Source organism: Tenrec ecaudatus, chromosome 18, assembly GCF_050624435.1.
Source record: "Tenrec ecaudatus isolate mTenEca1 chromosome 18, mTenEca1.hap1, whole genome shotgun sequence".
NCBI lineage: Eukaryota > Metazoa > Chordata > Mammalia > Afrosoricida > Tenrecidae > Tenrec > Tenrec ecaudatus.
The window spans coordinates 3,329,298-3,348,810 of NC_134547.1; the positions used below are offsets into that span (position 1 = coordinate 3,329,298).

General features: G+C 58.0%; 1 protein-coding gene across 2 annotated transcripts; it reads left to right on the top strand.

Annotated features, from left to right (window-relative positions):
• Positions 1 to 6,032: 6,032 nt before the first annotated feature.
• PPP1R12C (protein phosphatase 1 regulatory subunit 12C) lies at positions 6,033 to 19,269 on the top strand. Of its 2 annotated transcripts, none has more exons than XM_075536796.1 (22): positions 6,033 to 6,405; positions 10,149 to 10,279; positions 10,350 to 10,468; positions 11,825 to 11,984; positions 13,058 to 13,202; positions 13,303 to 13,377; positions 13,571 to 13,644; positions 13,736 to 13,863; positions 14,092 to 14,165; positions 14,358 to 14,516; positions 14,597 to 14,664; positions 16,011 to 16,124; positions 16,329 to 16,419; positions 16,579 to 16,662; positions 16,735 to 16,795; positions 16,899 to 16,978; positions 17,064 to 17,104; positions 17,209 to 17,293; positions 17,840 to 17,944; positions 18,266 to 18,316; positions 18,443 to 18,493; positions 18,579 to 19,269. In XM_075536796.1, exons 1-22 carry the CDS (start codon positions 6,094 to 6,096, stop codon positions 18,663 to 18,665), a joined length of 2,295 nt encoding a protein of 764 aa, XP_075392911.1. In that variant the 5' UTR covers positions 6,033 to 6,093; the 3' UTR covers positions 18,666 to 19,269. The 2 variants fall into 2 exon arrangements, with proteins under 2 accessions (XP_075392911.1, XP_075392912.1); XM_075536797.1 differs by having other exon boundaries at positions 16,902 to 16,978.
• The last annotated feature ends 244 nt before the right edge of the window (positions 19,270 to 19,513 follow it).

A 19,513-nucleotide genomic window follows, 5' to 3' on the forward strand; every position in this document is an offset into this window, starting at 1 on the left:
CGGTGGGAAAATCAACTCTGGGACAACTTTTGTTTTTGTTCCTTAAACCCTGTTGGCTTGAGTTTCTGAGTAAGGGGGTAGCAATAGCCATAGCGGGCCAGACATAAAGTATCCTTGGCGATCGAAGTCCTTCTTAAACCTAAAAGGCTCCTTTGTGCAGAGCACTCTCCTGAGGGTGGCCCTGACCCAGCAGGGATCCAGAACTGGATCCTGATACACTTGCCCCCTCACTCCCACCCTCCATAACGGTTCTGAAGACTCCCAGTTCACCCCCGTTTCAGAACCCTCTCCATGAAACGCAGACTAATGTCTGACTTGCCGAGGGAAGGTTTTCTCCTCTCCTTTCCCTCTCCCTCCTGGGAATTCTCCTCCTCCTCTTTTTCTTCTCCTTCCCCTCTTCCTCCATCTCTGTGTCTCCTCTGCCTCCTTATCTTCCTCCTCCTCCTGAGTGTCTTCTCAGTAGCAGCTAGGAGTGCCTGCGGGGTCCAAGGTTAAGCACCAAGCGTTCCACTCCGGGGCTGAGAAGTCAGCAGCTTCCCCTGGAAAGGGGAAGTCAGAAGAGACCTCTAGCAAGTAGAATCTGAAGGGGTGGCGACAACAGCTAACCTCATCCGTCCGTGTCTCGGTCAGACACTGTGTGCCCCTTATCCCAGCACGCTAGGAAGCAGAGGCAAGAGAGACTGGCCCAGCTCCCAGCTCGCAGCAGAAACAAGACGTAGGCCCAGGATGGCCCACTCCAGAGATGGAATCCATAACTATCCTAGTAGTCCTTGGGTGACACAAACAGCTTGTGATCAGATGACCAGCCTGAAGGTTGGTGTTTCAAACCCACCTAGTGGAGCCTGGACCAAGGCCCTGGTGCTCTGGCCCTGGAGAAAGAACAGCCAAGGGCCCCTGTGGGGTGGAGTAACACAAAGGGTGGACATTAGCTGGGGCTGGCTCAGAAGCAACGGGTTTGATTTTCATGGTAAAATACTCTTTTGGGGGTTGTGTGTGTGTGTGTCCAGGTGAAAGTCTAAATATAGCAATCAATGCAAAGACTGACAACAGGTTTGGGCAGGAACACTTGCCAGAATTCAGGGTGTAGGTTGGGCCCAAACCCAAACCCAAACTCATTATCTTTGACGAGTGACTTCTGACTCACAGGCATCAAGTTCATTCTTACTCAGAGTGACCTTCTAGGAGTAAGACTGCTCCGTGGCACTTCAAGGCTGTCCATCTTGAGAGAAGCCGGCAGCCTCGCCTTCGTCCCTCCAAGCAGCCGGTGGACTCCAACCTCCAACCTTGTGATTAGCATTGCACCATCAAGGGTCATTGCGACTCACAGAGACCCTCTAAAAAGATGAAAACTCACTGCCATCGGGTCAGTTCTGCCTCCTAGCAGCCCTGTAGGACGGGGTAGAACTGGCCCCTTGAGTCCCGGAGACGGTGACTCTTGATGGGAGTAGAAAGGTCAGTCTTTCTCCCTCAGAGCTGCTGCTGGTTTTGAGTTGTAGGCCATGCAGATTGCAGCCTGACGCGTAACCACTACGTCTATGTCACCAAGGCTCCTAGAGCAAAGGCTCCTAAGAGACAGACGAGAACTACCCTACAGGATTCCAAGGCTGTAAATGCCCCCCCAAACAGTTTTCTTGACCCTTCACCACAGATCATACAATTCAATAGTTCAATCACTGCTGCTCGTTTTGATTTTATTTTTATATTGGAGTTTATCTCTGATGTATTGGGTCTTTACAGGTTGCCCTCTTGAGTTTTGGTTATATGGTTTGCTGTTTTTCAGTATATGAAACCCAGGATTGATGAACCTACAGAGACAACAAGTAGAATGAGGGTTGGGGGGAGGGGGCGGGGAGATACAGCAGGGGAGAGGAGCACAGGGGAGCCGATATCAAGGAGTTCAAGAAAAAACGGTTCTAAACTGCTTGTGGTAGCAATTGCCCAATACTGCTTGATGTGATTAAACTACGGAATGACGTGCTATCTGTATTAGATCCTGATAAAATAGTTTGGAAAAAAAGTCGTATCCAGAAGAGTTGTACAACCAATACCACAATCAATTCCAGAACAATTTTGTCCTTGTACTCACTGTTATTCCTGTACCTATTTTTTTAATTGTGGCAAAATATACACAACAGAACATTCTCCTATTCAACTTCTGCATGTATAATTCAGTAACATTGATTATATTCTTCGTGGTTCCAGCCATTATTGACACTCTCTTCCAAATCATTCCATGGCACTAAATCTTTCTTTGTTGTTGTTGGTGGGGGGGGGGCACTAAATCTTTATGGAAGACAACTGCTGCATCTTTCTCCCACTAAGAGGCTGGTGCGTTTCAACCATCAGCCCTTTCATTAACAGCAAGCTAATATTATCTCCTGCAGATAAGGAATCAAAGCCACCAAATATATACACTGACATCTTCACACAGACATCAACACAAACACATTTAAACCATTATACAGATGATTATAGAGTGTTACTATCAGGCCCATGGGCAAAAACACTCAGGACCACAAACACACAAACAACACACTGAAGATTTGCTTCTGGCTTCCATGAGCGGTGGTGCGTATATGTGCGGGAGGTGTTCAAGGACTACATATCCCAAGAGACGGCAAGAATACAATCTTCTTTGTGTCTGTGTTCAACCCTCCCTTTGCCTGGTGGGATTTGTAGTTCTTTGCATCAGTCGGAAGAGTAGATGGCCTTAGGACACAATGGGAAATGGAATCCGCGGGGTATGACTGCAATAACCAATAACCTTTAGGGAGAAAAACAATAGAACCTGTTGTCTGTGTCTAGACTTTTACCCCTTTCTCTGCCTTGTGTACGGGTCTCTGTTCCTACCTCAAAATGCCTATCTCCTCCCCAATTTGAATTTAAGTGAAAGTACTGAAGGCTAGCATTATTTCATATTTTACCACATGAACCTTCCAAGCCTATTGGAACACCTAGCCTGGACTACAAATCACAGAAAGGCTTGCGAGGGAGGGAGTACAGCCTGGACTACATTTCCCACAGTGCTCCATGGCACAAGGTAGAACAAGAGCCTGGTGAAGGCTCTTGGGAGCTGTCACTTTGGACCCTGCTCTGTGGGATTAGGGGTTTCCCATTAGACATTCTAGACTTCACATTCCATAGCCCAGTGTGGTTTTGGGTGCTACCTTCGAGTATTAGTTACCTTTTAGCCCAAATTCCTGAGTGCCCTGAGGCTTTGGATAGAGCCTCCTTAACTTTAGGGTCATAGTCCTGTGTACTACATTTCCTAAGGCCATTGACTGATTTTCATTGTAAGGAAGTCGAGAGGCGCCAGAGACCAAATCAGTTGAATTAGAGCAAACAGACTTTTGGGGGGAGAAAAACCCAGCCTGGGCGAAGTCCCACGGTCCACAGTGTCTGGGCCGGAGGAGTCTCATTGCAGACTACAGGAGTGATGCTTACATATGGACATGTATGTCCTGGTTTCTGGGATGTAAGGTGTCTTTCTGGTTCTGGGTGTATTCGTGCTGGGTGAGAGGGGTGGGCAAGAACAAAGCAGGCACTGAGCCAAAATGGGCCATGCCAGGTGCAGAGTGGAGGGTCCAGAGCTAAGCGGGCCCTGAGACAAATGGACCATGCACAAAACAGGCCTTGAACAAAATGGGCCATGAGTAAAAGCAAGAAAAAAAACTTGCAAAGCTGCTGACAGGTTACATAGCCAGCTCTGGTCAGCTCCGCAGGTGTGTGTGGGAGACTCAAGGTCACCTGCTGCTAGAAGTCGGCCTGGCATTGATCCGGCCATACATTCATAACCCGTGAGTCACAAATTTCATGGCCCTAGGTTCCCTGGACAGTTCTCCCAGGAGACTGCAGAAGGAGCGCTGGTGGCATAGTGATTAAGTGTGAAGGTGCGAGCTGCAAGGTCAGCAGTTTGAAACCACCATCTAGCCCTTCATATTCTCACAAAGGGTTATAGTCTTTGTGTTAGGCAGGGTTCTCTAGAGAAACAAAACCAGGACACTTATGAAAATACATAGACAAAAGGGTAGGCTTATACAGCAAGAAGGAATATAACAGTTAATTAGTCCACACAGCAGTACAGAGGGCTCAGTTCAACTCGCTTTTGTGGAACAGTTAACATAGTCCTTCAACTCACACAGGGAGCGTGGTCCAAGGTGGAGGAAGCAGACCTCGAAGTCTTCCCTCAGGCAAAGCAGGCATCCACAGGCATCACACAGCAGGGTGGGTCAGCAACAGTCAGTAGCACAGGAACTGAGCTAAGCAGGCCCAAAGGGGACATCAAACTCAAGCAATGTAAGGCAAACTCAGGTGATGTATGCACCAACACCGCGGTGAAGCAAGTCTTGAAGGAGCCTCAAGCTCTAGCAACAGGATCCATGGGTTGGCTTGGCCCACAGGTAGTGTAGCACACAGGTTGGGGTGGAGAACTAGCTAAAGCAGCAGCATGCTGGTCCAATCACCAGAGAGCAAGAGAGACTGGGCTGGCCTTGCAGTCATTTATCTCTTTGCCTTCCAATAAAACTGTGACCTGATTAATCTCCACTTATATGCTCCACTTACAAGTTGGCACAGTAAACTTAAATACCGTCTTGATTGTAAGTGGTGGTTGTGGAGGCACCCTGCTGCTTCATATCCAGGATATGAAAGATGGCAAATCCAGATGGATGTTACCGGAAAATATTAAAAGCAGACAAAAACTGCCGCCAAATTGCTGGAAACCAGTAGAAGTCATGGTTGAAATACTGACAGCAGCAAGACTTAGGAATATTGTGCCAAGTGGGAATCAGAATTTAAGTACTGCTATCCTAAAAGGCACACGTAGACATTCGGAAAATGATGCTTCATCATTGGCACCAGCAAAAATTTAGTATGCTCACCGAAAAGTAATGTGTTCTCTCTGAACTTAGCAGAACGCGTAGAAAAAAATTATTCAGAAACAAGATTGGTATATGTTGATGGTGAAGTTTAGAGCCCTTACCAACAGTTACAGTCTTGGAAACTCACAGGGGCAGTTCTATGCTGTTCTGTAGGACCACCATCAATCAGAATCAACGAAAAGGCAACGAGTTTGTTTTTTTAATGGTTTTGGGTGTGGACTCAATTTTTCATCATGCCCTTGGCTTTCCCACTACATACAAAACCCACTCATTGTTTCACTCAAAAATCATTTTCAATGTCTTCCTGTAGGGTCTCTATGAGTCAGAATCAACTAACGCAATGGCCTTGAATACTATGGAAGCCCAGGAGAGAAGGATGTCTGCTCCTATAAAGATTTCCAGTCTCACAAACCCCAAGGAGCGTGTCTACTCTGTCCTGGAGAGTCGCTCTGAGACTCCGTTTTCAGCACTGGACATAAAAGCAGTGAATCTGGACGACGAAAGTCTCCGCTCCCGTGGGTTATTGCAAGTTGAGGAGAGCAAATACGGTTTTTAAAGCTACAAAGTGAGTGATATAATTTAGTTTCAGACACGCTCGTTGGGGACATAGTTAGCCCAGGTTGTTTTCAATAGCGACTTCCGGTCATCGGACACTTCCCGGATGTCCCTGGGGCATGCCCCTTGTCCCCGCTCCGCCACGCCCATCACCAAGCAATTGCCCGTGGTGGCCTCCGGGACGCGGACTTCATTTCCCACACACCACGGGCCAAGCCCACTTCCTTCTTCTCCCTGTAAATTGTTGCCAGTTGTAGTCTTGTGGCCGCGGACTTCATCTCCCAGCGTGCCTCGGAGCATTCTCTCTCGACCTGTGGCTAGCTATTCCAGCTTGGACTTCCCAGTGTCCCTCGCGCATAGACTAAGTACTACATTTCCCAGAGGTCCCAGCGGACGGCCCATTTCCTGTCTCCGCCCCTCTCGCCACCCGGGAACTAGCCAGTCGCAGCGCTCCGGGGATAGACTCCATTTCCCAGCGCCGCCGCTGGGCGGCGCCGTCGTGACGTCAGCGCGCCGGGCGGGGCCCGGGAGATCCCTAGGGCGGCGTAGGGCAGCGGCACTTCCCGGCGGCCCCCGGGGCGGGCGGGCGGCGGCGGCGGCTGTTCGGGGCTGTGCGCTCGGCGCTCGCTGGCCGGCCGGGCTGGCGGGCGGCGGCGAGATGTCGGGCGAGGACGGGTCGGGGTCGGGCCCGGGGGCGGCGGCGGCCCGCGAGCGGCGGCGGGAGCAGCTGCGGCAGTGGGGGGCGCGGGCGGGCGCCGAGCCGGGCCCCCGAGAGCGGCGCGCCCGCACCGTGCGCTTCGAGCGCGCCGCGGAGTTCCTGGCGGCCTGCGCGGGCGGCGACCTGGACGAGGCGCGCCTGATGCTGCGCGCGGACCCCGAGCCCGGAGCCGAGCCCGACCCCGCCGGCCCGCCGCCCGCCCGCGCCGTGCTGGACTCCACCAACGCCGACGGCATCAGCGCCTTGCACCAGGTCAGCGCCCCAGCCGCACTCGCCAGCTGCGCCCACCAGCACCCCCGGAGCTCCCTCGCTCCGGCTCGCAGTCCGTCCTTCCACTGATTCGGCGCTCGGCCATCCTCGGGCCCTTTCCCAGTCCCCGCTAGGGCACCTCCTTCTTCAACCCTCAGCCAGTTCACTGGCCCTAGACTTTGCTTTCTTGGGGTTCGCTCCAAGCTCCCATTTTCAACCCCTGGGCCCTCCACTGGCCCTGAGCTTTCCCACCTTGGGCCAACCTCTCCTGACCCTCCTTTGCCAATCAGGAGCGCCCCTTTTCCAATTCCTGTATGCTTCCGCTGGCCTTTAGTTTTGCCACTTTGGTCGAATAACCCCTTCCCGGAACCTACCCCCTTTGGAATCAAGCCGCTAGACCTTCCACTGACCCTGGACTTTGCTACACCCCAGGCGCTGGAAGTCCTGACACCCGGCTCACTGGGGAGCCCAATAACTACAACCTTTCCGGATTCTGTGGTTCATCTCTCCTCCCTGTCTGCCCACTCCCCCCAGCAAGAACCCAAACAAACAACAACCCAACCCACTGCCATCGAGTGCACTGGGATTCTCGGGTTTCCCCACACTGTCAGTGGGAGCCCACAGCCTTGGCTTTCTCCAGTTGAGCGCCTGGCTGGTGGGTTTGACCCGCCTGCCCGCCCACCTGGCAGGGCTTAACCTGCAGCTACCCCAGGACTCCTCTCCCGCATTGAGCCCAGAGCTGCCTGCGCAAGCTCCCAAACTCCTTAGATGGTGCCCTCTGCTGCCACCTCAGCCGCCTCCTTCCCCCAGCAGGGGCTCTGATGCCTCCAGCCCTCCTGGGCCCCCAGAGTCTCCCCCTCCCCCCCACCTGGAAGGTGGCTTCTCCTCCTCCTCCTCCTCCTCACCCCCCCACCACTTCTCCCTTTCCCTCTGGCGACTTTCTCTTCTTTTTCCCTCCTACAGCGAGGCCCGGGGTCATGAACTCCGGCCACTACCTCTGCCCATACAACCTGTCCTTCTGTGGCCATGAGTCACCCCTCAGACCCTTATCTGGGCAGCTCCACCCTCCCACCTGCTGACTGTGCTACCCAGGGCTTTCTGTGGCTGGTCCCTACCCACTAAAGTAGATCTCCCCTCGAAGTCCACCCCCCACCCCCATTGCTTCAAGTCAATCTCCAGGCCTTTCTTAGGCACCTCTGGGTGGCTTTGGACCTCTGATTTGGGCGGCAGCAGCTTGCAAGCAGTCATGCCGTCTCCCCAGGTCTACCTCTCTAAGCCACCCAGGAACCTGCAGCCCCTGCCCCGGGGTGCTCTCAGCCTCCCCACCCCTGAGGCCTACTACATCATCTCCCTTCACCCTCCTGGCCACCCCATACCCTCCATCTTCTGCCTGGGAGGTTGCTCCTCTTATCCCAAATCCCCTTGGGAAGTGGATCCCAAGAGGACCCTGGGGAGAAATGGTGGCATGGCAGGTGAGATGGAGGGGTGCAGGAAGAGACCCAACCCACAGGTTCCCAGGAGGACGGTGCAGGTCCAGGGCCTAGGCCTGGGATTGGCATCTGTTCCCGCCTCCGGCAGAGCAGGGAGAACTCATGTATCTGTGTGTCTACATGGCGGGGTGTTGTGCGCGCTCTGCCGTGTTGGCTACAGGATGGCTCCACCATTCCCACTCGCGGAGCCCCGGTCGGTGCAGAGCAGAGTGGCCCCACAGGGTCCCCAGGCTGTGGCTTCGGAAGCAGGTTGCCAGGCCTGCCCTAGGAGCTGTGGGCACACCTGCATTTAGCTGCTGGCTCCGCCTGTCTGAATGCTTCCCTGTGTGGACCCCAGACCCTAGTGCAGGTGGGGTGTGGTTCCCTCCCAGACCCAGCGACTTTCTTGGGTCATAACCTGCCCTGGTGGCCCTGAGTCTACAGTACTTCTACCCGACTGTTCTGAGCGATCACTGGCTCTGGGTTCCAGGCTGTGTTTCTCGTGTGTGTGTGTGTGTGTGTGTGTGTGTGTGTGTGTGTGTGTGTATCTGTCTGTGTGTGTCTGTCTGTCTCCAAGAGGGTGGCTGCCCACTGGCCTCCAGGAATCTGCAGTAGACTAGGGGATAGGGGCAGGTGCAGAGGGTGCCTTCCACCACCCCGCCTAGGGATCTTGGGTTAGCAACAGCCCCATGGGGGTGACCAGGTCACCAGGGCAGCAGAGACTGAGCTGGAGCAGCACTGAGAAGCCAGGGCCAGCTGGGATGCTTGGCCCCCATGTGGGCAAGTGACGGCTGCACCTCAGCTATATTCCGTGTCAGGCAGGGTTCCTGGCACCAATCCCCACCTAGCTGTGCACCTGTGTGACTCAGGCCTGCAGCCCCCACCTCTGGTGGTCTCAGGACCACAGGGTCAGGCCGACACTCTTCCACCAGATGGTGGTGGTGTACTAGTGGGGGGTCAGGACCCCTGGTCTGAGGGAGGAGGGCTGGGGGTCAGGACTCCTGGTCTGAGGGAGGAGGGCTGCGGGTCAGGACTCCTGGTCTGAGGGTGGAGGGGCTGGGGGTCAGGACTCCTGGTCTGAGAGTGGAGGGGCTGGGGGTCAGGACCCCTGGTCTGAGGGAGGAGGGCTGGGTTTGGTATGGGTCTGGTGCCGGTGCCCAGCCTTGGGCATCTTTCTCAGGGAAGCCTGTGCTGGGCCAGCTCCTTGAAAGGGAAAAGCCCGTCTCCCTCCTGCCCCCCCTGTCACCATGACAACCGGGTGGAAATAAACGGAGCGCAGAGTTCATCCCGTTCCCAGGGCACGTGTGGCCCCCTTGCAGCCTGAGTTTCCATGACTTCATGCTCTTGGCCCTCGGAGCTCCTTCCTGCCCCCCAGATGGAAGTCTGTGGCGAGGGATCTGAGGGGTTAATGAATCTTGAGGACCCAGGAGTCCTGATTCCAACCCCTCCTCCTCTAGTGCCCAGGGTCCCTCCAGGTTTCCCCAAGTAGCAGGGGTCTGAGCATCATTTCTGTCTACCCCATCCCCCAAACCACCCCCTGGGTAGTCTCAGTAACAGCAGGCCTGCACCCTGTGGTCCAGCTGTCTGGGCTGGGCTGCTGAGCTGACCCTGGGATGAGGAGAGTCCTGGGGCAGGGAGCGTTCCTCAGGGAGACCCCACCCCTGCCCCGTGTGTCCAGGTGGGCTGAGGTGAGCCAGGCACTCACCAGCACCACCTCGTGCTGAGCACTGTGCTAGGAGCCCCACAGATCACCCTGACCGCCCACTGTGGGCAAGACCCCTTCATGAGGGAGATGGGCAAGGCAGGGCCAGGTGGTATAGTGCTTACACCTTGGACTGCAGAACAGCAAGGCCAGCAGTTCGAAACCACCAGCCCCTGTGCAGCAGAAAAATGGGCGCTCTCCTCCCATCAAGAGTGACCGCCTGGGAAACCCACAGAGGCAGTTCGACCCTGTCCTATAGAGCAGGATGAGGTGCCTCAAATCCCAAAGTGTACAAACAAACACTGCACGGCTGCAGGGCCCTGGACTGAACGGGTAGAGGCTGAGTGAGAGTCAGGGTTCCTGGTCTGGGGGTGTGTGGCTGGGTCAGAAGTCCTGGGGCAACCTTATTTTGTGGGCTGGGAAGCCTGGGTGGGCATGGTTACCACTCTGCTCTGGATTGGGTGGAGCAGCTGGCCCTGGAGTTGTCTCCTGACCTGACCCTGTGCCCGGTGGGTTGGGTCCTTCTCCCCTGGCCCTGGTGGGTTGGTTGACCGCTGCCCCACCCCCACCCGCAGGCCTGCATTGATGAGAACCTAGAGGTGGTGCGCTTCCTGGTGGAGCAGGGTGCTACGGTCAACCAGGCGGACAACGAGGGCTGGACACCCCTGCACGTGGCCGCCTCCTGCGGGTATCTGGACATCGCCAGGTGAGGCCCAGGGCAACAGCACCTGCAGACAGGCCAGCCCGGCCAGGTCTGACTTCCCCTCTCCCCCCAGGTACCTCCTGAGCCATGGGGCCAACATCGCCGCAGTCAACAGTGACGGGGACTTGCCCCTGGACCTGGCCGAGTCTGACGCCATGGAGGGCCTGCTGAGGGCGGAGATCGCCCACCGAGGTGCACCTCTGGGAGCCAGCCGGTTGCGGACATGGGGCCTGCAGTCAGCTTGGGACCCAAGGGGCTTGGGGTCCTCTCTCTGTTTCTGGTGGGCAGAGACAGGGTCACCTGTGCCCTGTGGGTCCCACACACAGCACCCGGGGCTTGCCTGTGTGCAGTCCCACCCCCCCTCTCCTTGCTTCTGGGAGTGGGGGTGGGGTCGCCCTAAGAAAGGAGGGGCTGGCTGCCCCTCGAAAGGTTTACAGCCTCCAGGAACCCCGAGGTGGGCTCGTGGTGGGCGGCTTGGCTTTGGCTCGGGGTTCTGGCTTCTGAGGGACCTGTGGTGGAGTAGCAGGCTGTGCTGTGGACTGCTGAGGTCGGCAGTGCAAACCCACCAGTAGCTCCTCGTGAGAAACAAGAGGCTTTCCGTTTTGCTCTTGCGATCCCTGTCAGAGCCGGGCAGCACTGCAGCCGGCACCTTGTGCCCCGGGTCTCAGGTCCTGTGGCCTGTTATCCTCTTTGGACGACTGCCTTCTGGAGACTTTGATCTGCACCCTTCCTGCTCCAGACGGGGAGAGACAGACGCGCATAGAGGCCTCTTAGTCCCATGGTCTGTGTTGCGGCCATGCTCCTGCCCAACAGCAGGGTCACCATGAGCAAGGGAACAGTGTTGCCGCGGTTGTCTGTGGGGACGGACACACACACACACACACACACACACACACACACACACACTTTGCTGCTTTGCCAGGAGACATTGGTCCTTGCAGGCTTGGGGAGGAGCGGCTACATTGTTTCTCCTGCTCAGGGCGCAGACTCCATCGTCCTGGCCGCCTGCTTAGGTGCTGCCTCTCCCACGAGGGCCTTACCCTCTGACTCCTGCCCTGGCACACCCTGCTCTTGGTCCCCAGGGCCCTTCTGTCTCCTTCTGCCCCACCTTGTTGGTGTGTTTTGAGGGCCCAGGTCTCTGGCTTCAATGTCACCTGCCATGGGACCCACTCTGTGCACTGAGTCTGGGAGACGGGCTGTGGCCCTGTGTCGTGTCACGTGCTTTCCACAGCTGCCTCTCCCCGTTGTTAGTTGAGATCCCGTAGGGATGACCGACTGGGATGACTGCTCCTTGGGAGCTCCTGGATCAGTGTGCCGCCTTGTGTTAAAGAGTGGCCCTTGGTGCTCCATGGGTTACAGGGTAGCACTGCCCCATGGGGTCTCCCTGGTTCTTGGTAACCCCATACAGTAGCGAGGCCCCGTGGTCTCCCAGGCCGTCACCTCCACAGGAGCAGATCATGTCTTTGGCCAGCAGAGCTGCGGGGAACGGAACAGCCGGGTCGGGCCTGGGTTCCGCACCTGTGCTATGAACCCTTCTCGCCCTCCCAGGCGTGGATGTGGAGGCAGCCAAGCGGGCTGAGGAGGAGCTGCTGCTGCATGACACCAGGTGCTGGCTGAACGGGGGCGCCATGCCCGAGGCCCGGCACCCACGCACTGGAGCCTCCGCCCTGCACGTGGCTGCCGCCAAGGGCTACATCGAGGTGATGAGGTAAGCGGGGCTGGCTGAGAGCGGGCCTCAGCTCCCCGTGCTGTGCTTGCTGTACCCCAGTGACTCTCGGCTGCCTTGGACCTTCCTGTGGCTTGCGTCCCTTCCCCACGGTATCTCACAGACACTTGAAAGGCTACGTGTGTCCCTCTGAGTACAGCCACGGACGCGCCCGCCAAGTTTGATATGTGCTGTCCACGTCACTCAGTCTAAAACTTCCTGTTGTGATCTTCCTTTTTTGACGTAATGGGCTGTTCGGAAGGGTGTCCTTAATTTCCAAGCCGGTGAGAGTTCCTGTTCACCATTATTGAGGTTTGGTGATGGTCAGAGAACGGGTTGTAGGTGATTTCAGCCTTTTGAGACGTGTCGAGGTTTACCTTATACCTTGGTGTATGAAACCTGGCAAAGATTGTGTCGTCAAGTGCAGTGTTCTATATAGGTTATGAGGTCGGCTTTGTAATCGTGCTATTTAAATCCCCAACATCATTAAATTCGATCCCCCAGTTACTCTGCCAGCTATCCTGGGAGGTCTGTGAAGCTCTCCCACGATGGCTGTGCATCTGCCCACTTCTCCTCCCGGTCCTGTCCATAGTTCCTACTGTGGAGCAGATGTGGGGCTGGTCAGCTGCCCAAACTCACCATTCCCTCTGCAGAAGCAACATGAGGCCATCTGCTCTCAAAAAGGTTCCAAGTCTCAGAAAGACTCATCAGGGGTCGCTGTGAGTTGGAACTGGTTTGGTAGATATGTCAGGCTAGATTATTTGGCACACGTATGTGCTAAGTTGTTATGCTGCATGGTCTCTGGGGCTCATTGCTCCCACGTTTGTCTCTCTTGCCACTTTGCCTCTGAGTACTTGGTTCCTTTGGCTGACCCCTGCTGGCCCAGGCTACTGTTTTCAGTGCCTGGATCTCAGTGGGGGCAGGGTCATCTTACTGAACAGCTCAGAGGTATTTCAGTGATCTATAACAGCTGGCCTCACAGGTCAACACTTAGGTCTAGCCTACTCACCTCCCACCACCCACCTGCAGCCCAGACCCCTAACCTCAGTGTCCTGCTTACCCCCCCCCCCCCTCAGGCTACTCCTTCAGGCTGGCTATGACACAGAGCTCCGGGACGGAGACGGCTGGACACCCCTACACGCTGCTGCCCACTGGGGCGTGGAGGATGCCTGCCGCCTGCTGGCCGAGCACGGTGGGGGCATGGACTCCCTGACTCACGCAGTAAGGGCCAGCCAGTCCAGGAGAGCTGGTGGGAGGGTGGGGGGGCTGAGGAGAGCCCGCCCCCCAGCCTGTTCATCGCTGTCCCCTTCTCTCCCACCAGGGGCAGCGTCCCTGTGACCTCGCTGATGAGGAGGTGCTGACCCTGCTGGAGGAACTGGCCCAGAAGCAAGAGGATGTGAGTCTTAGACTTCAGATACCATCTCATGTCAGCCCGGGGGTCCTGGGGAAGAGGGACCCGGGCTACATCCTAAGAGGCTTAGTCACCCTGGCCTACCTCGGTTGGAAATCATCAGAGGGAGGGAGAGAGGGAGGGAGGGAGGGAGGGAGGGAGGGAGTCCTCAGCCCCGCCCCTGGCTGTCTTCCTGCAGCTACGGAACCAGAAGGAAGCCTCCCAGAGCAGGGCTCCTGAGCTGCAGGGCCCCTTGGGCAGCAAACACCGCAGGTAGGAGGGCGCCTTGGGTGCCTGTTGGGCTGTGTGGAGAGGGCATCGCCCAAGGCTCAGGCTCCACACACTCACACCCTCCTCCCCCCAGGAGCTCCGTGAGCCGCCTGAGCAGCCGAGAGAAGATCTCCCTCCAGGACCTGTCCAAGGAACGCCGACCGGCGGGGTCAGGGGGGCCCCCACTCCAGGACGAGGACGAGGCAGAAGAAGCGCCCATGGGTGAGGGGCTGAGACCCGGACTCTCATGTCTGATGGAGGAGGCCTGGGGATGTGGACTCCTGGTCTGAGGAAGGAGGGGCTGGGGGTCAGGAAAACAGGTCTGAGGCAGGAGGAACTTGGGGGATCTGGACTCCTGGTCTGAGGGAGGAGGGTTTTGGGGAGGATGGCTGGGCTGTCTGGTCCTCAGAGGCAGCTGTCATGTCCTTGTGTCCCGTTTCCCCACCTCAGAGTCACCCCCTGCAGAAACCCGAACTCTCAACGGCGTCTCCTCCCCACCACCCTCCACCTCTAAGAGCCTCTCAGTGAGTCTGGGAGAGGGAGGGGGATTACAGACCACAATTCCCAGAATCCTTTGGGTCAACCAACTGTCTGTCTCCAGCTGCCCTGAGTGCTGATGGGAATTATAGTTTGTGGTGGTTCTATAGCTGTGGGGTGGGGGGCGTGCAGAGGTTAAGGATTCCTTCCCTCTCACTGAGACCCCCCTTCCCCTCCAGCCACCAGAAGAGACCCCCTTCCCCAGGCGCATTGGCCTCCAGAAGACAGGGAGCGCGGGTGCCCTGGGTCCCCCGGAGACTCGAGGGACCAAGGGTGCTCCTGGGGCTGGCCCGCAGCGCTCAGCCTCTTCCTCTCGGCTGGAAGGGGCCTCCACCCAGGTGCGCTGCCTGCAGGGTGAGGGGCCGCGGGACTGGGCCCCCACCAGCCTGGTATCTAGCCTCCCCTCCCCTCTCCACAGGCCAAGGAGCCTCGTCTTGCCAGAATCACCCCTACCTCCTCGGGGAAGGTGCTGGAGCCGCCTGCCCAGTGAGTCCCCAGGGCGTGGGCCTCTGGAGGTGGTGGCAAGTCTGCGCTCCAAGTCCCTCCCCTCTCTGGGTTCTGGTCCTCACCACACTGGGCTGCAGCTCTCTGTCCACATGTCTGAAGCCCTAAGACACATGGCTCACACTGCCTGGCTGTCCCGGGTCCCACCTGAGTCCCCAGCCTGGCGCTGAGCTGCCCCAGCATTCTTGCCGCCCCAGCAACTTTGCACCAGCTCCCCGCCCCCACTCATGCAGTTCATGTCCTGCTCCTTCAGAGGGGGCTGCAGGAGCCCACACGGCCTTGTGAGGGTCTCCGAGGCCCCCGTCACATGACAGGAACACCCCAACTGCCCCTGCCTCCTCAAGCAATCCCAACCCTTTCTCAGTCCCTTCCCTCACTTCTTTCTCTCTCTACCATTTCTTTATTAGTTTATTTGACTTATTTTTTTTAAATTATTTTATTGCGGGCTTGTATGGCTTTTAACACAATCCATGCATCCATCCATCCATCCATCTCATCCATCTCATCCATTCGTGTCAAGCACATTTTTACATTTGTTACAATCATTATTTTCAAAACATTGTCTTTCTACTTGAGCCCTTGGTATGGACTACTAGGCCCGTAAGACTCGCTTAACAGAGAACATGAACCCAGGGGTGGGTGTTCAGTGAAGCCAGGGATCACGAAGGGCAAGCCACACACCCGTTGTGGCTCGCAGGACACAGAGGGGACACAGACGGGAGAGTAGGCCGTACAGTAGTGTGATGGAGAGCTCTGCGCTCTCTGGGAACAGCAGAGTGGCCTGGGACAGGGTGAGAGAGAGAGAGCTCTTGTCAGCTCAGGGCCTGCACGGCACAGTGACACACGGTTTGCTCACCTCTTCCCCACTGCTGCCTCGCCAGAGCGGAGCCCTGGTGGCACAGTGGGTGAGGCATCGGGCTGCATGCCTGGGGTCACAAGTTTGAGAGTGAGAGATGCTGGGCTGAAGAAGGTCATAGCCATCTTCCTATAAGATTCAAGCTGCTGCCATCCACCTGGTTCCAATCCACATCCACCAGCTGCACAGGGTTTGCAAGCCACAAGGCTTGTGGGACCAGGCAGCACTTCACCCACAGCAGCACCAGGACGTTCTCAGACTCTGGGCTGGTGCGCTTGAACCACCGACCATGTAGCTTGCAGCCCAGTACCACTTCTGCAGTGCCACCAGGACACCTTTCCTGAGAGTACAGCCTGGGGTCCCTGGGGTCCCAATGGACACAAGGCAGTGAGGGTGGGGTGGGCAGGGCCAGGGTGCAGCATATTTGGGTTTATCAGTGTGTGAATGAATGATTGAATAACTATTCATCCAGGTCGGAGCTGAGTAACTCCATTCCTGCCCAACGCCCCAAGATACCGGAGCCAGAACCCCCAGTGAAGCCAAATACCCCCGGAGCACCCCCAACTGATTCTCGGGACCGGAGGAGGTCAGAGGGGTGGGGAGGAGGGCTCCCTGCTGGGATAGAACTACCTTAGCTGGGAGACCCCAGGGCTCAGGATGCTGCTCTTGGGAGGTAGCTTGCACTGGGCCTGCTGGGAATGGAATAGATTAGATCTCTTTCCCCCTACGGGACTCAGCTGCGGTGGGGGGTGGGGCTCAAAGCACCGTCTCTGAGGGTCTGTCCACTCAGGTCCTACCAGATGCCTGTGCGAGATGAGGAGTCGGAATCCCAGCGGAAAGCTCGCTCCCGCCTCATGCGCCAGTCTCGGAGGTCCACACAGGTGGGGGGTGGAGGGGGGTCAGAACTTGTGTCTGAGGGAGGAAGGGCTGGGGGTCAGGACTCCAGGGTTGGTTGAAGGAGGTTGGAGTCCCCGATGCCTGGGTCTTACTCGGGGAGCGTGGGGATGGACAGCATGATTGAGGGCCTCTGACCCGGGCAGGGCGTGACCCTGACAGACCTGAAGGAAGCTGAGAAGGTCACAGGGAAAGGCCTGGAGCCAGAGGTGCAGTCACCACCCAACTTGGTGAGAAGGGTCAGGGTGATGGGTTGGGGGGGCATGTGGATCCCTGTGCCTGACCCCCACTTCCCCGCACAGGACCCTTCCCGGAGGCCCCAAGTCCCTGGGCTAGAACCCTCTGAGAGCCCTGCAGAGAGAGGTGAGCTCCACTCCTGGGGCTTGGGGACCACGTACTGCTCAGCAGGCAGGTGGGCAGCCCCCCTAGAGAGAGGGGTCTGCTCTGATTCCTGCCCCTCCCCCAGCAGAGGCGCCCGAAGGCCAGGGCCCACCAGCCATCAGGGAGCCACGCAGGACTGGCAAGGAGCGCAGGGGACCTGCGGAGGTGAGAGCAGGGCTGGCGGGGTGTGGGGGGCTATGCCTCCCGGTCCCCCCCCTCCGTGCTGACTTCACACCATCTCTATCCTCAGGGGGAGGAGGCGGAGCTTGCGGAGGGAGGCTCGGAATCCAGGTACCAGGCCAGACGAGCGGCTGCGGCGGGGAGGTTGGTGGGGCTGCCCGCCCATAGTGGCACAGTGGGCCTTGTCCTGACACCCTGCCCCGCCTCCACCCCAGCACACCTGATGGTCCCGCGCCCCGCAGGCAGCGCCCCCGGCCCAAGCCCGAGGCCCAGGAGGAGCCAGACGGAGGTTTCCGGAAGGTTCGAGAAGCCGTGGGGCAGCGCTGCTGGGACCCAGAGCAGGGGCCAGGCAGGGGATGGGTCCAGGCTTTGAACCAAAGGCAGTTAGAGCCTCTAGCGGCCCTAGGAGGGGCTGCTGGTGCTGGCCTGGTGCCTGCACGTGGGGATCATCTTCCGTGACACTACCAGTCAGAAGCTACAGGGGAGGGGAGGGGCGTAATCCAAGACAGCCTTGGTGGCACCGCGGCTAAGCGCTGGGCTGTTAGCTAACGGTGGGCGGGTGGTTTGAAGACCACCCAATCCCCCTGTGGAAGAAAGACCCGCGGTTGCCCCCTTACAGAGCAAGCGCCGCCTAGGAAAGCCAAGGGGAGCGGGTCTCCAGGTTGAGGTTGGAGTGGACGCTGCAGCAAAGCAGGGTTTATGCAGGGACGCCCTGCTAGGTCCCTGCCTCCCACTGCGTCCACCGCCTGTCCGTCCGTCCGGTGAGGCCACCGCATGGTCACTCCTATTGGGCTGCAGGCCCTCCTGACCCCCCTTCTCTGCCTGCTTCCCCCTCCCCCCCCCCAGCTGTACGCAGAGCTGCGAGTGGAGAACGAGCGGCTGCGTGAGGCGCTGACAGAGACCACGCTGCGACTCTCGCAGCTCAAGGTGGAGCTGGAGAAAGCCACACAGGTGAGGGGCTGTTGGTACCTTCTGGGGGCGGAGCCTAAGGAGAGGGGTGGGACTTGTGAGCTGGGGCATTGGAAGGTGGACTGCGGTCCTGAGGTAGGGGTCGGGGCCTATGGCTGGGTGGGGCTATGGGGGTGGAGCCTGAAGGTAGGGCTTGTGGGCCTGAGTGATTCTGAGCCGGGCTTTTTTGGGTGGGCCTTTGGAGTCTTGAGTGATGAGGGTGAAGCTTGAAGGTGGTTGGGGTTTGTGCTGGGGGTGGATGGGGCCCTTGACTTTGAGCATTTCTGACACCCCCACCCCACCCCACCCCACGGGGCCCAACAGAAGCACGAGCGCTTCGCCGAGAGGCCGGCCCTCCTGGAGCTGGAGAGATTCGTGAGTAGGGCCATTGGGGGTATGACAGGCATATCCCCAGACCCCAACCCACTTGAGCCGGATTCAAAGAAGTCCATGCCACACCCTGACGCACCCCTGACACTCCCCCTTCCCGGCCGGTTGCAGGAGCGCAGGGCCCTGGAGCGGAAGGCTGCAGAGCTGGAGGAGGAGCTGAAGGTGAGGCTGATTGGGGAGGCTGTAGGGGCTAGGCCGGTCAGGGGTCCTCATGCTCCTGGGTGGCTGACGGCCGCACACCCCTCAGGCCCTGTCGGACCTCCGAGCAGACAACCAGAGGCTCAAGGACGAGAATGCAGCTCTGATCCGCGTCATCAGCAAGCTCTCCAAGTGACTCCGCAGGACCCCTCCCCCCCGTATTTATGCAGCTGCTTCTGCCACACGCACCCCTTCCCCGTGTGACCACGAGTGACAGGGCTCCGGGGACGACTCTGAGAAGCCATAACTCCCCTAAGGGACCTCCCTCCTGAATGGGAGGGGAGAACCAGGGGGTGCCGCCCGAGACCAGATGGAGGGAGGGAGGCAGGTGGGAGGCCGAGCCAGGTAGGGGGACGTTGCCGAGAAGGGACTGTGGCAGGAGGCAAGAGCCAGGAAGGCACTGAGGACTACAGAACGCAAGGACCAGAAGCCAGGGACTAGAGTAGCCGCCCCGGGGGGTCCCCCACCTCACGTGTGATGCCCCTCCGCCACCCCCTCCCCTCCTCCAAACAGAACAGGGATCCAAGAACGTGCCAAGAACCGTGCCCGCCAGCCTCTAGCCCACGAGGCCTGGGCCGGGCAGGGGCTTTCCCGAGGGCCACGCCCACGTGCAATAGGGAGGGACGTCTTTTATTTTTGCTGCCCCCTTCCTGCCCACCATGCGGGCGGGTCTTGGGGGAGAAGGTATTTTTGAGAGAAAGCTCAGGCATCACAAATAAAGATGCGGTGTTGCCACTGGGGACGTGCGCCCGGTTCCTGCCCTGGCCAGCGGGCGGCGGCCCTCTGGGCGGGGACGAGTGGGGAGCTGGAGCCAAGGCACGGGCCCTAGACCTCCTAGCTGTCTGTCCCCTTGCCACCCATGCCAGGTCGGGGTGGGTGGGTAGCAGAGGAGGGAAGAAGACCGGTCTGGGCCTCTAATGTTAGGGCAGGCTTCTAGTCGGAGGAACTGAGTGCCCTCACAGAAGGAAGCCTCACCTTCTTGTG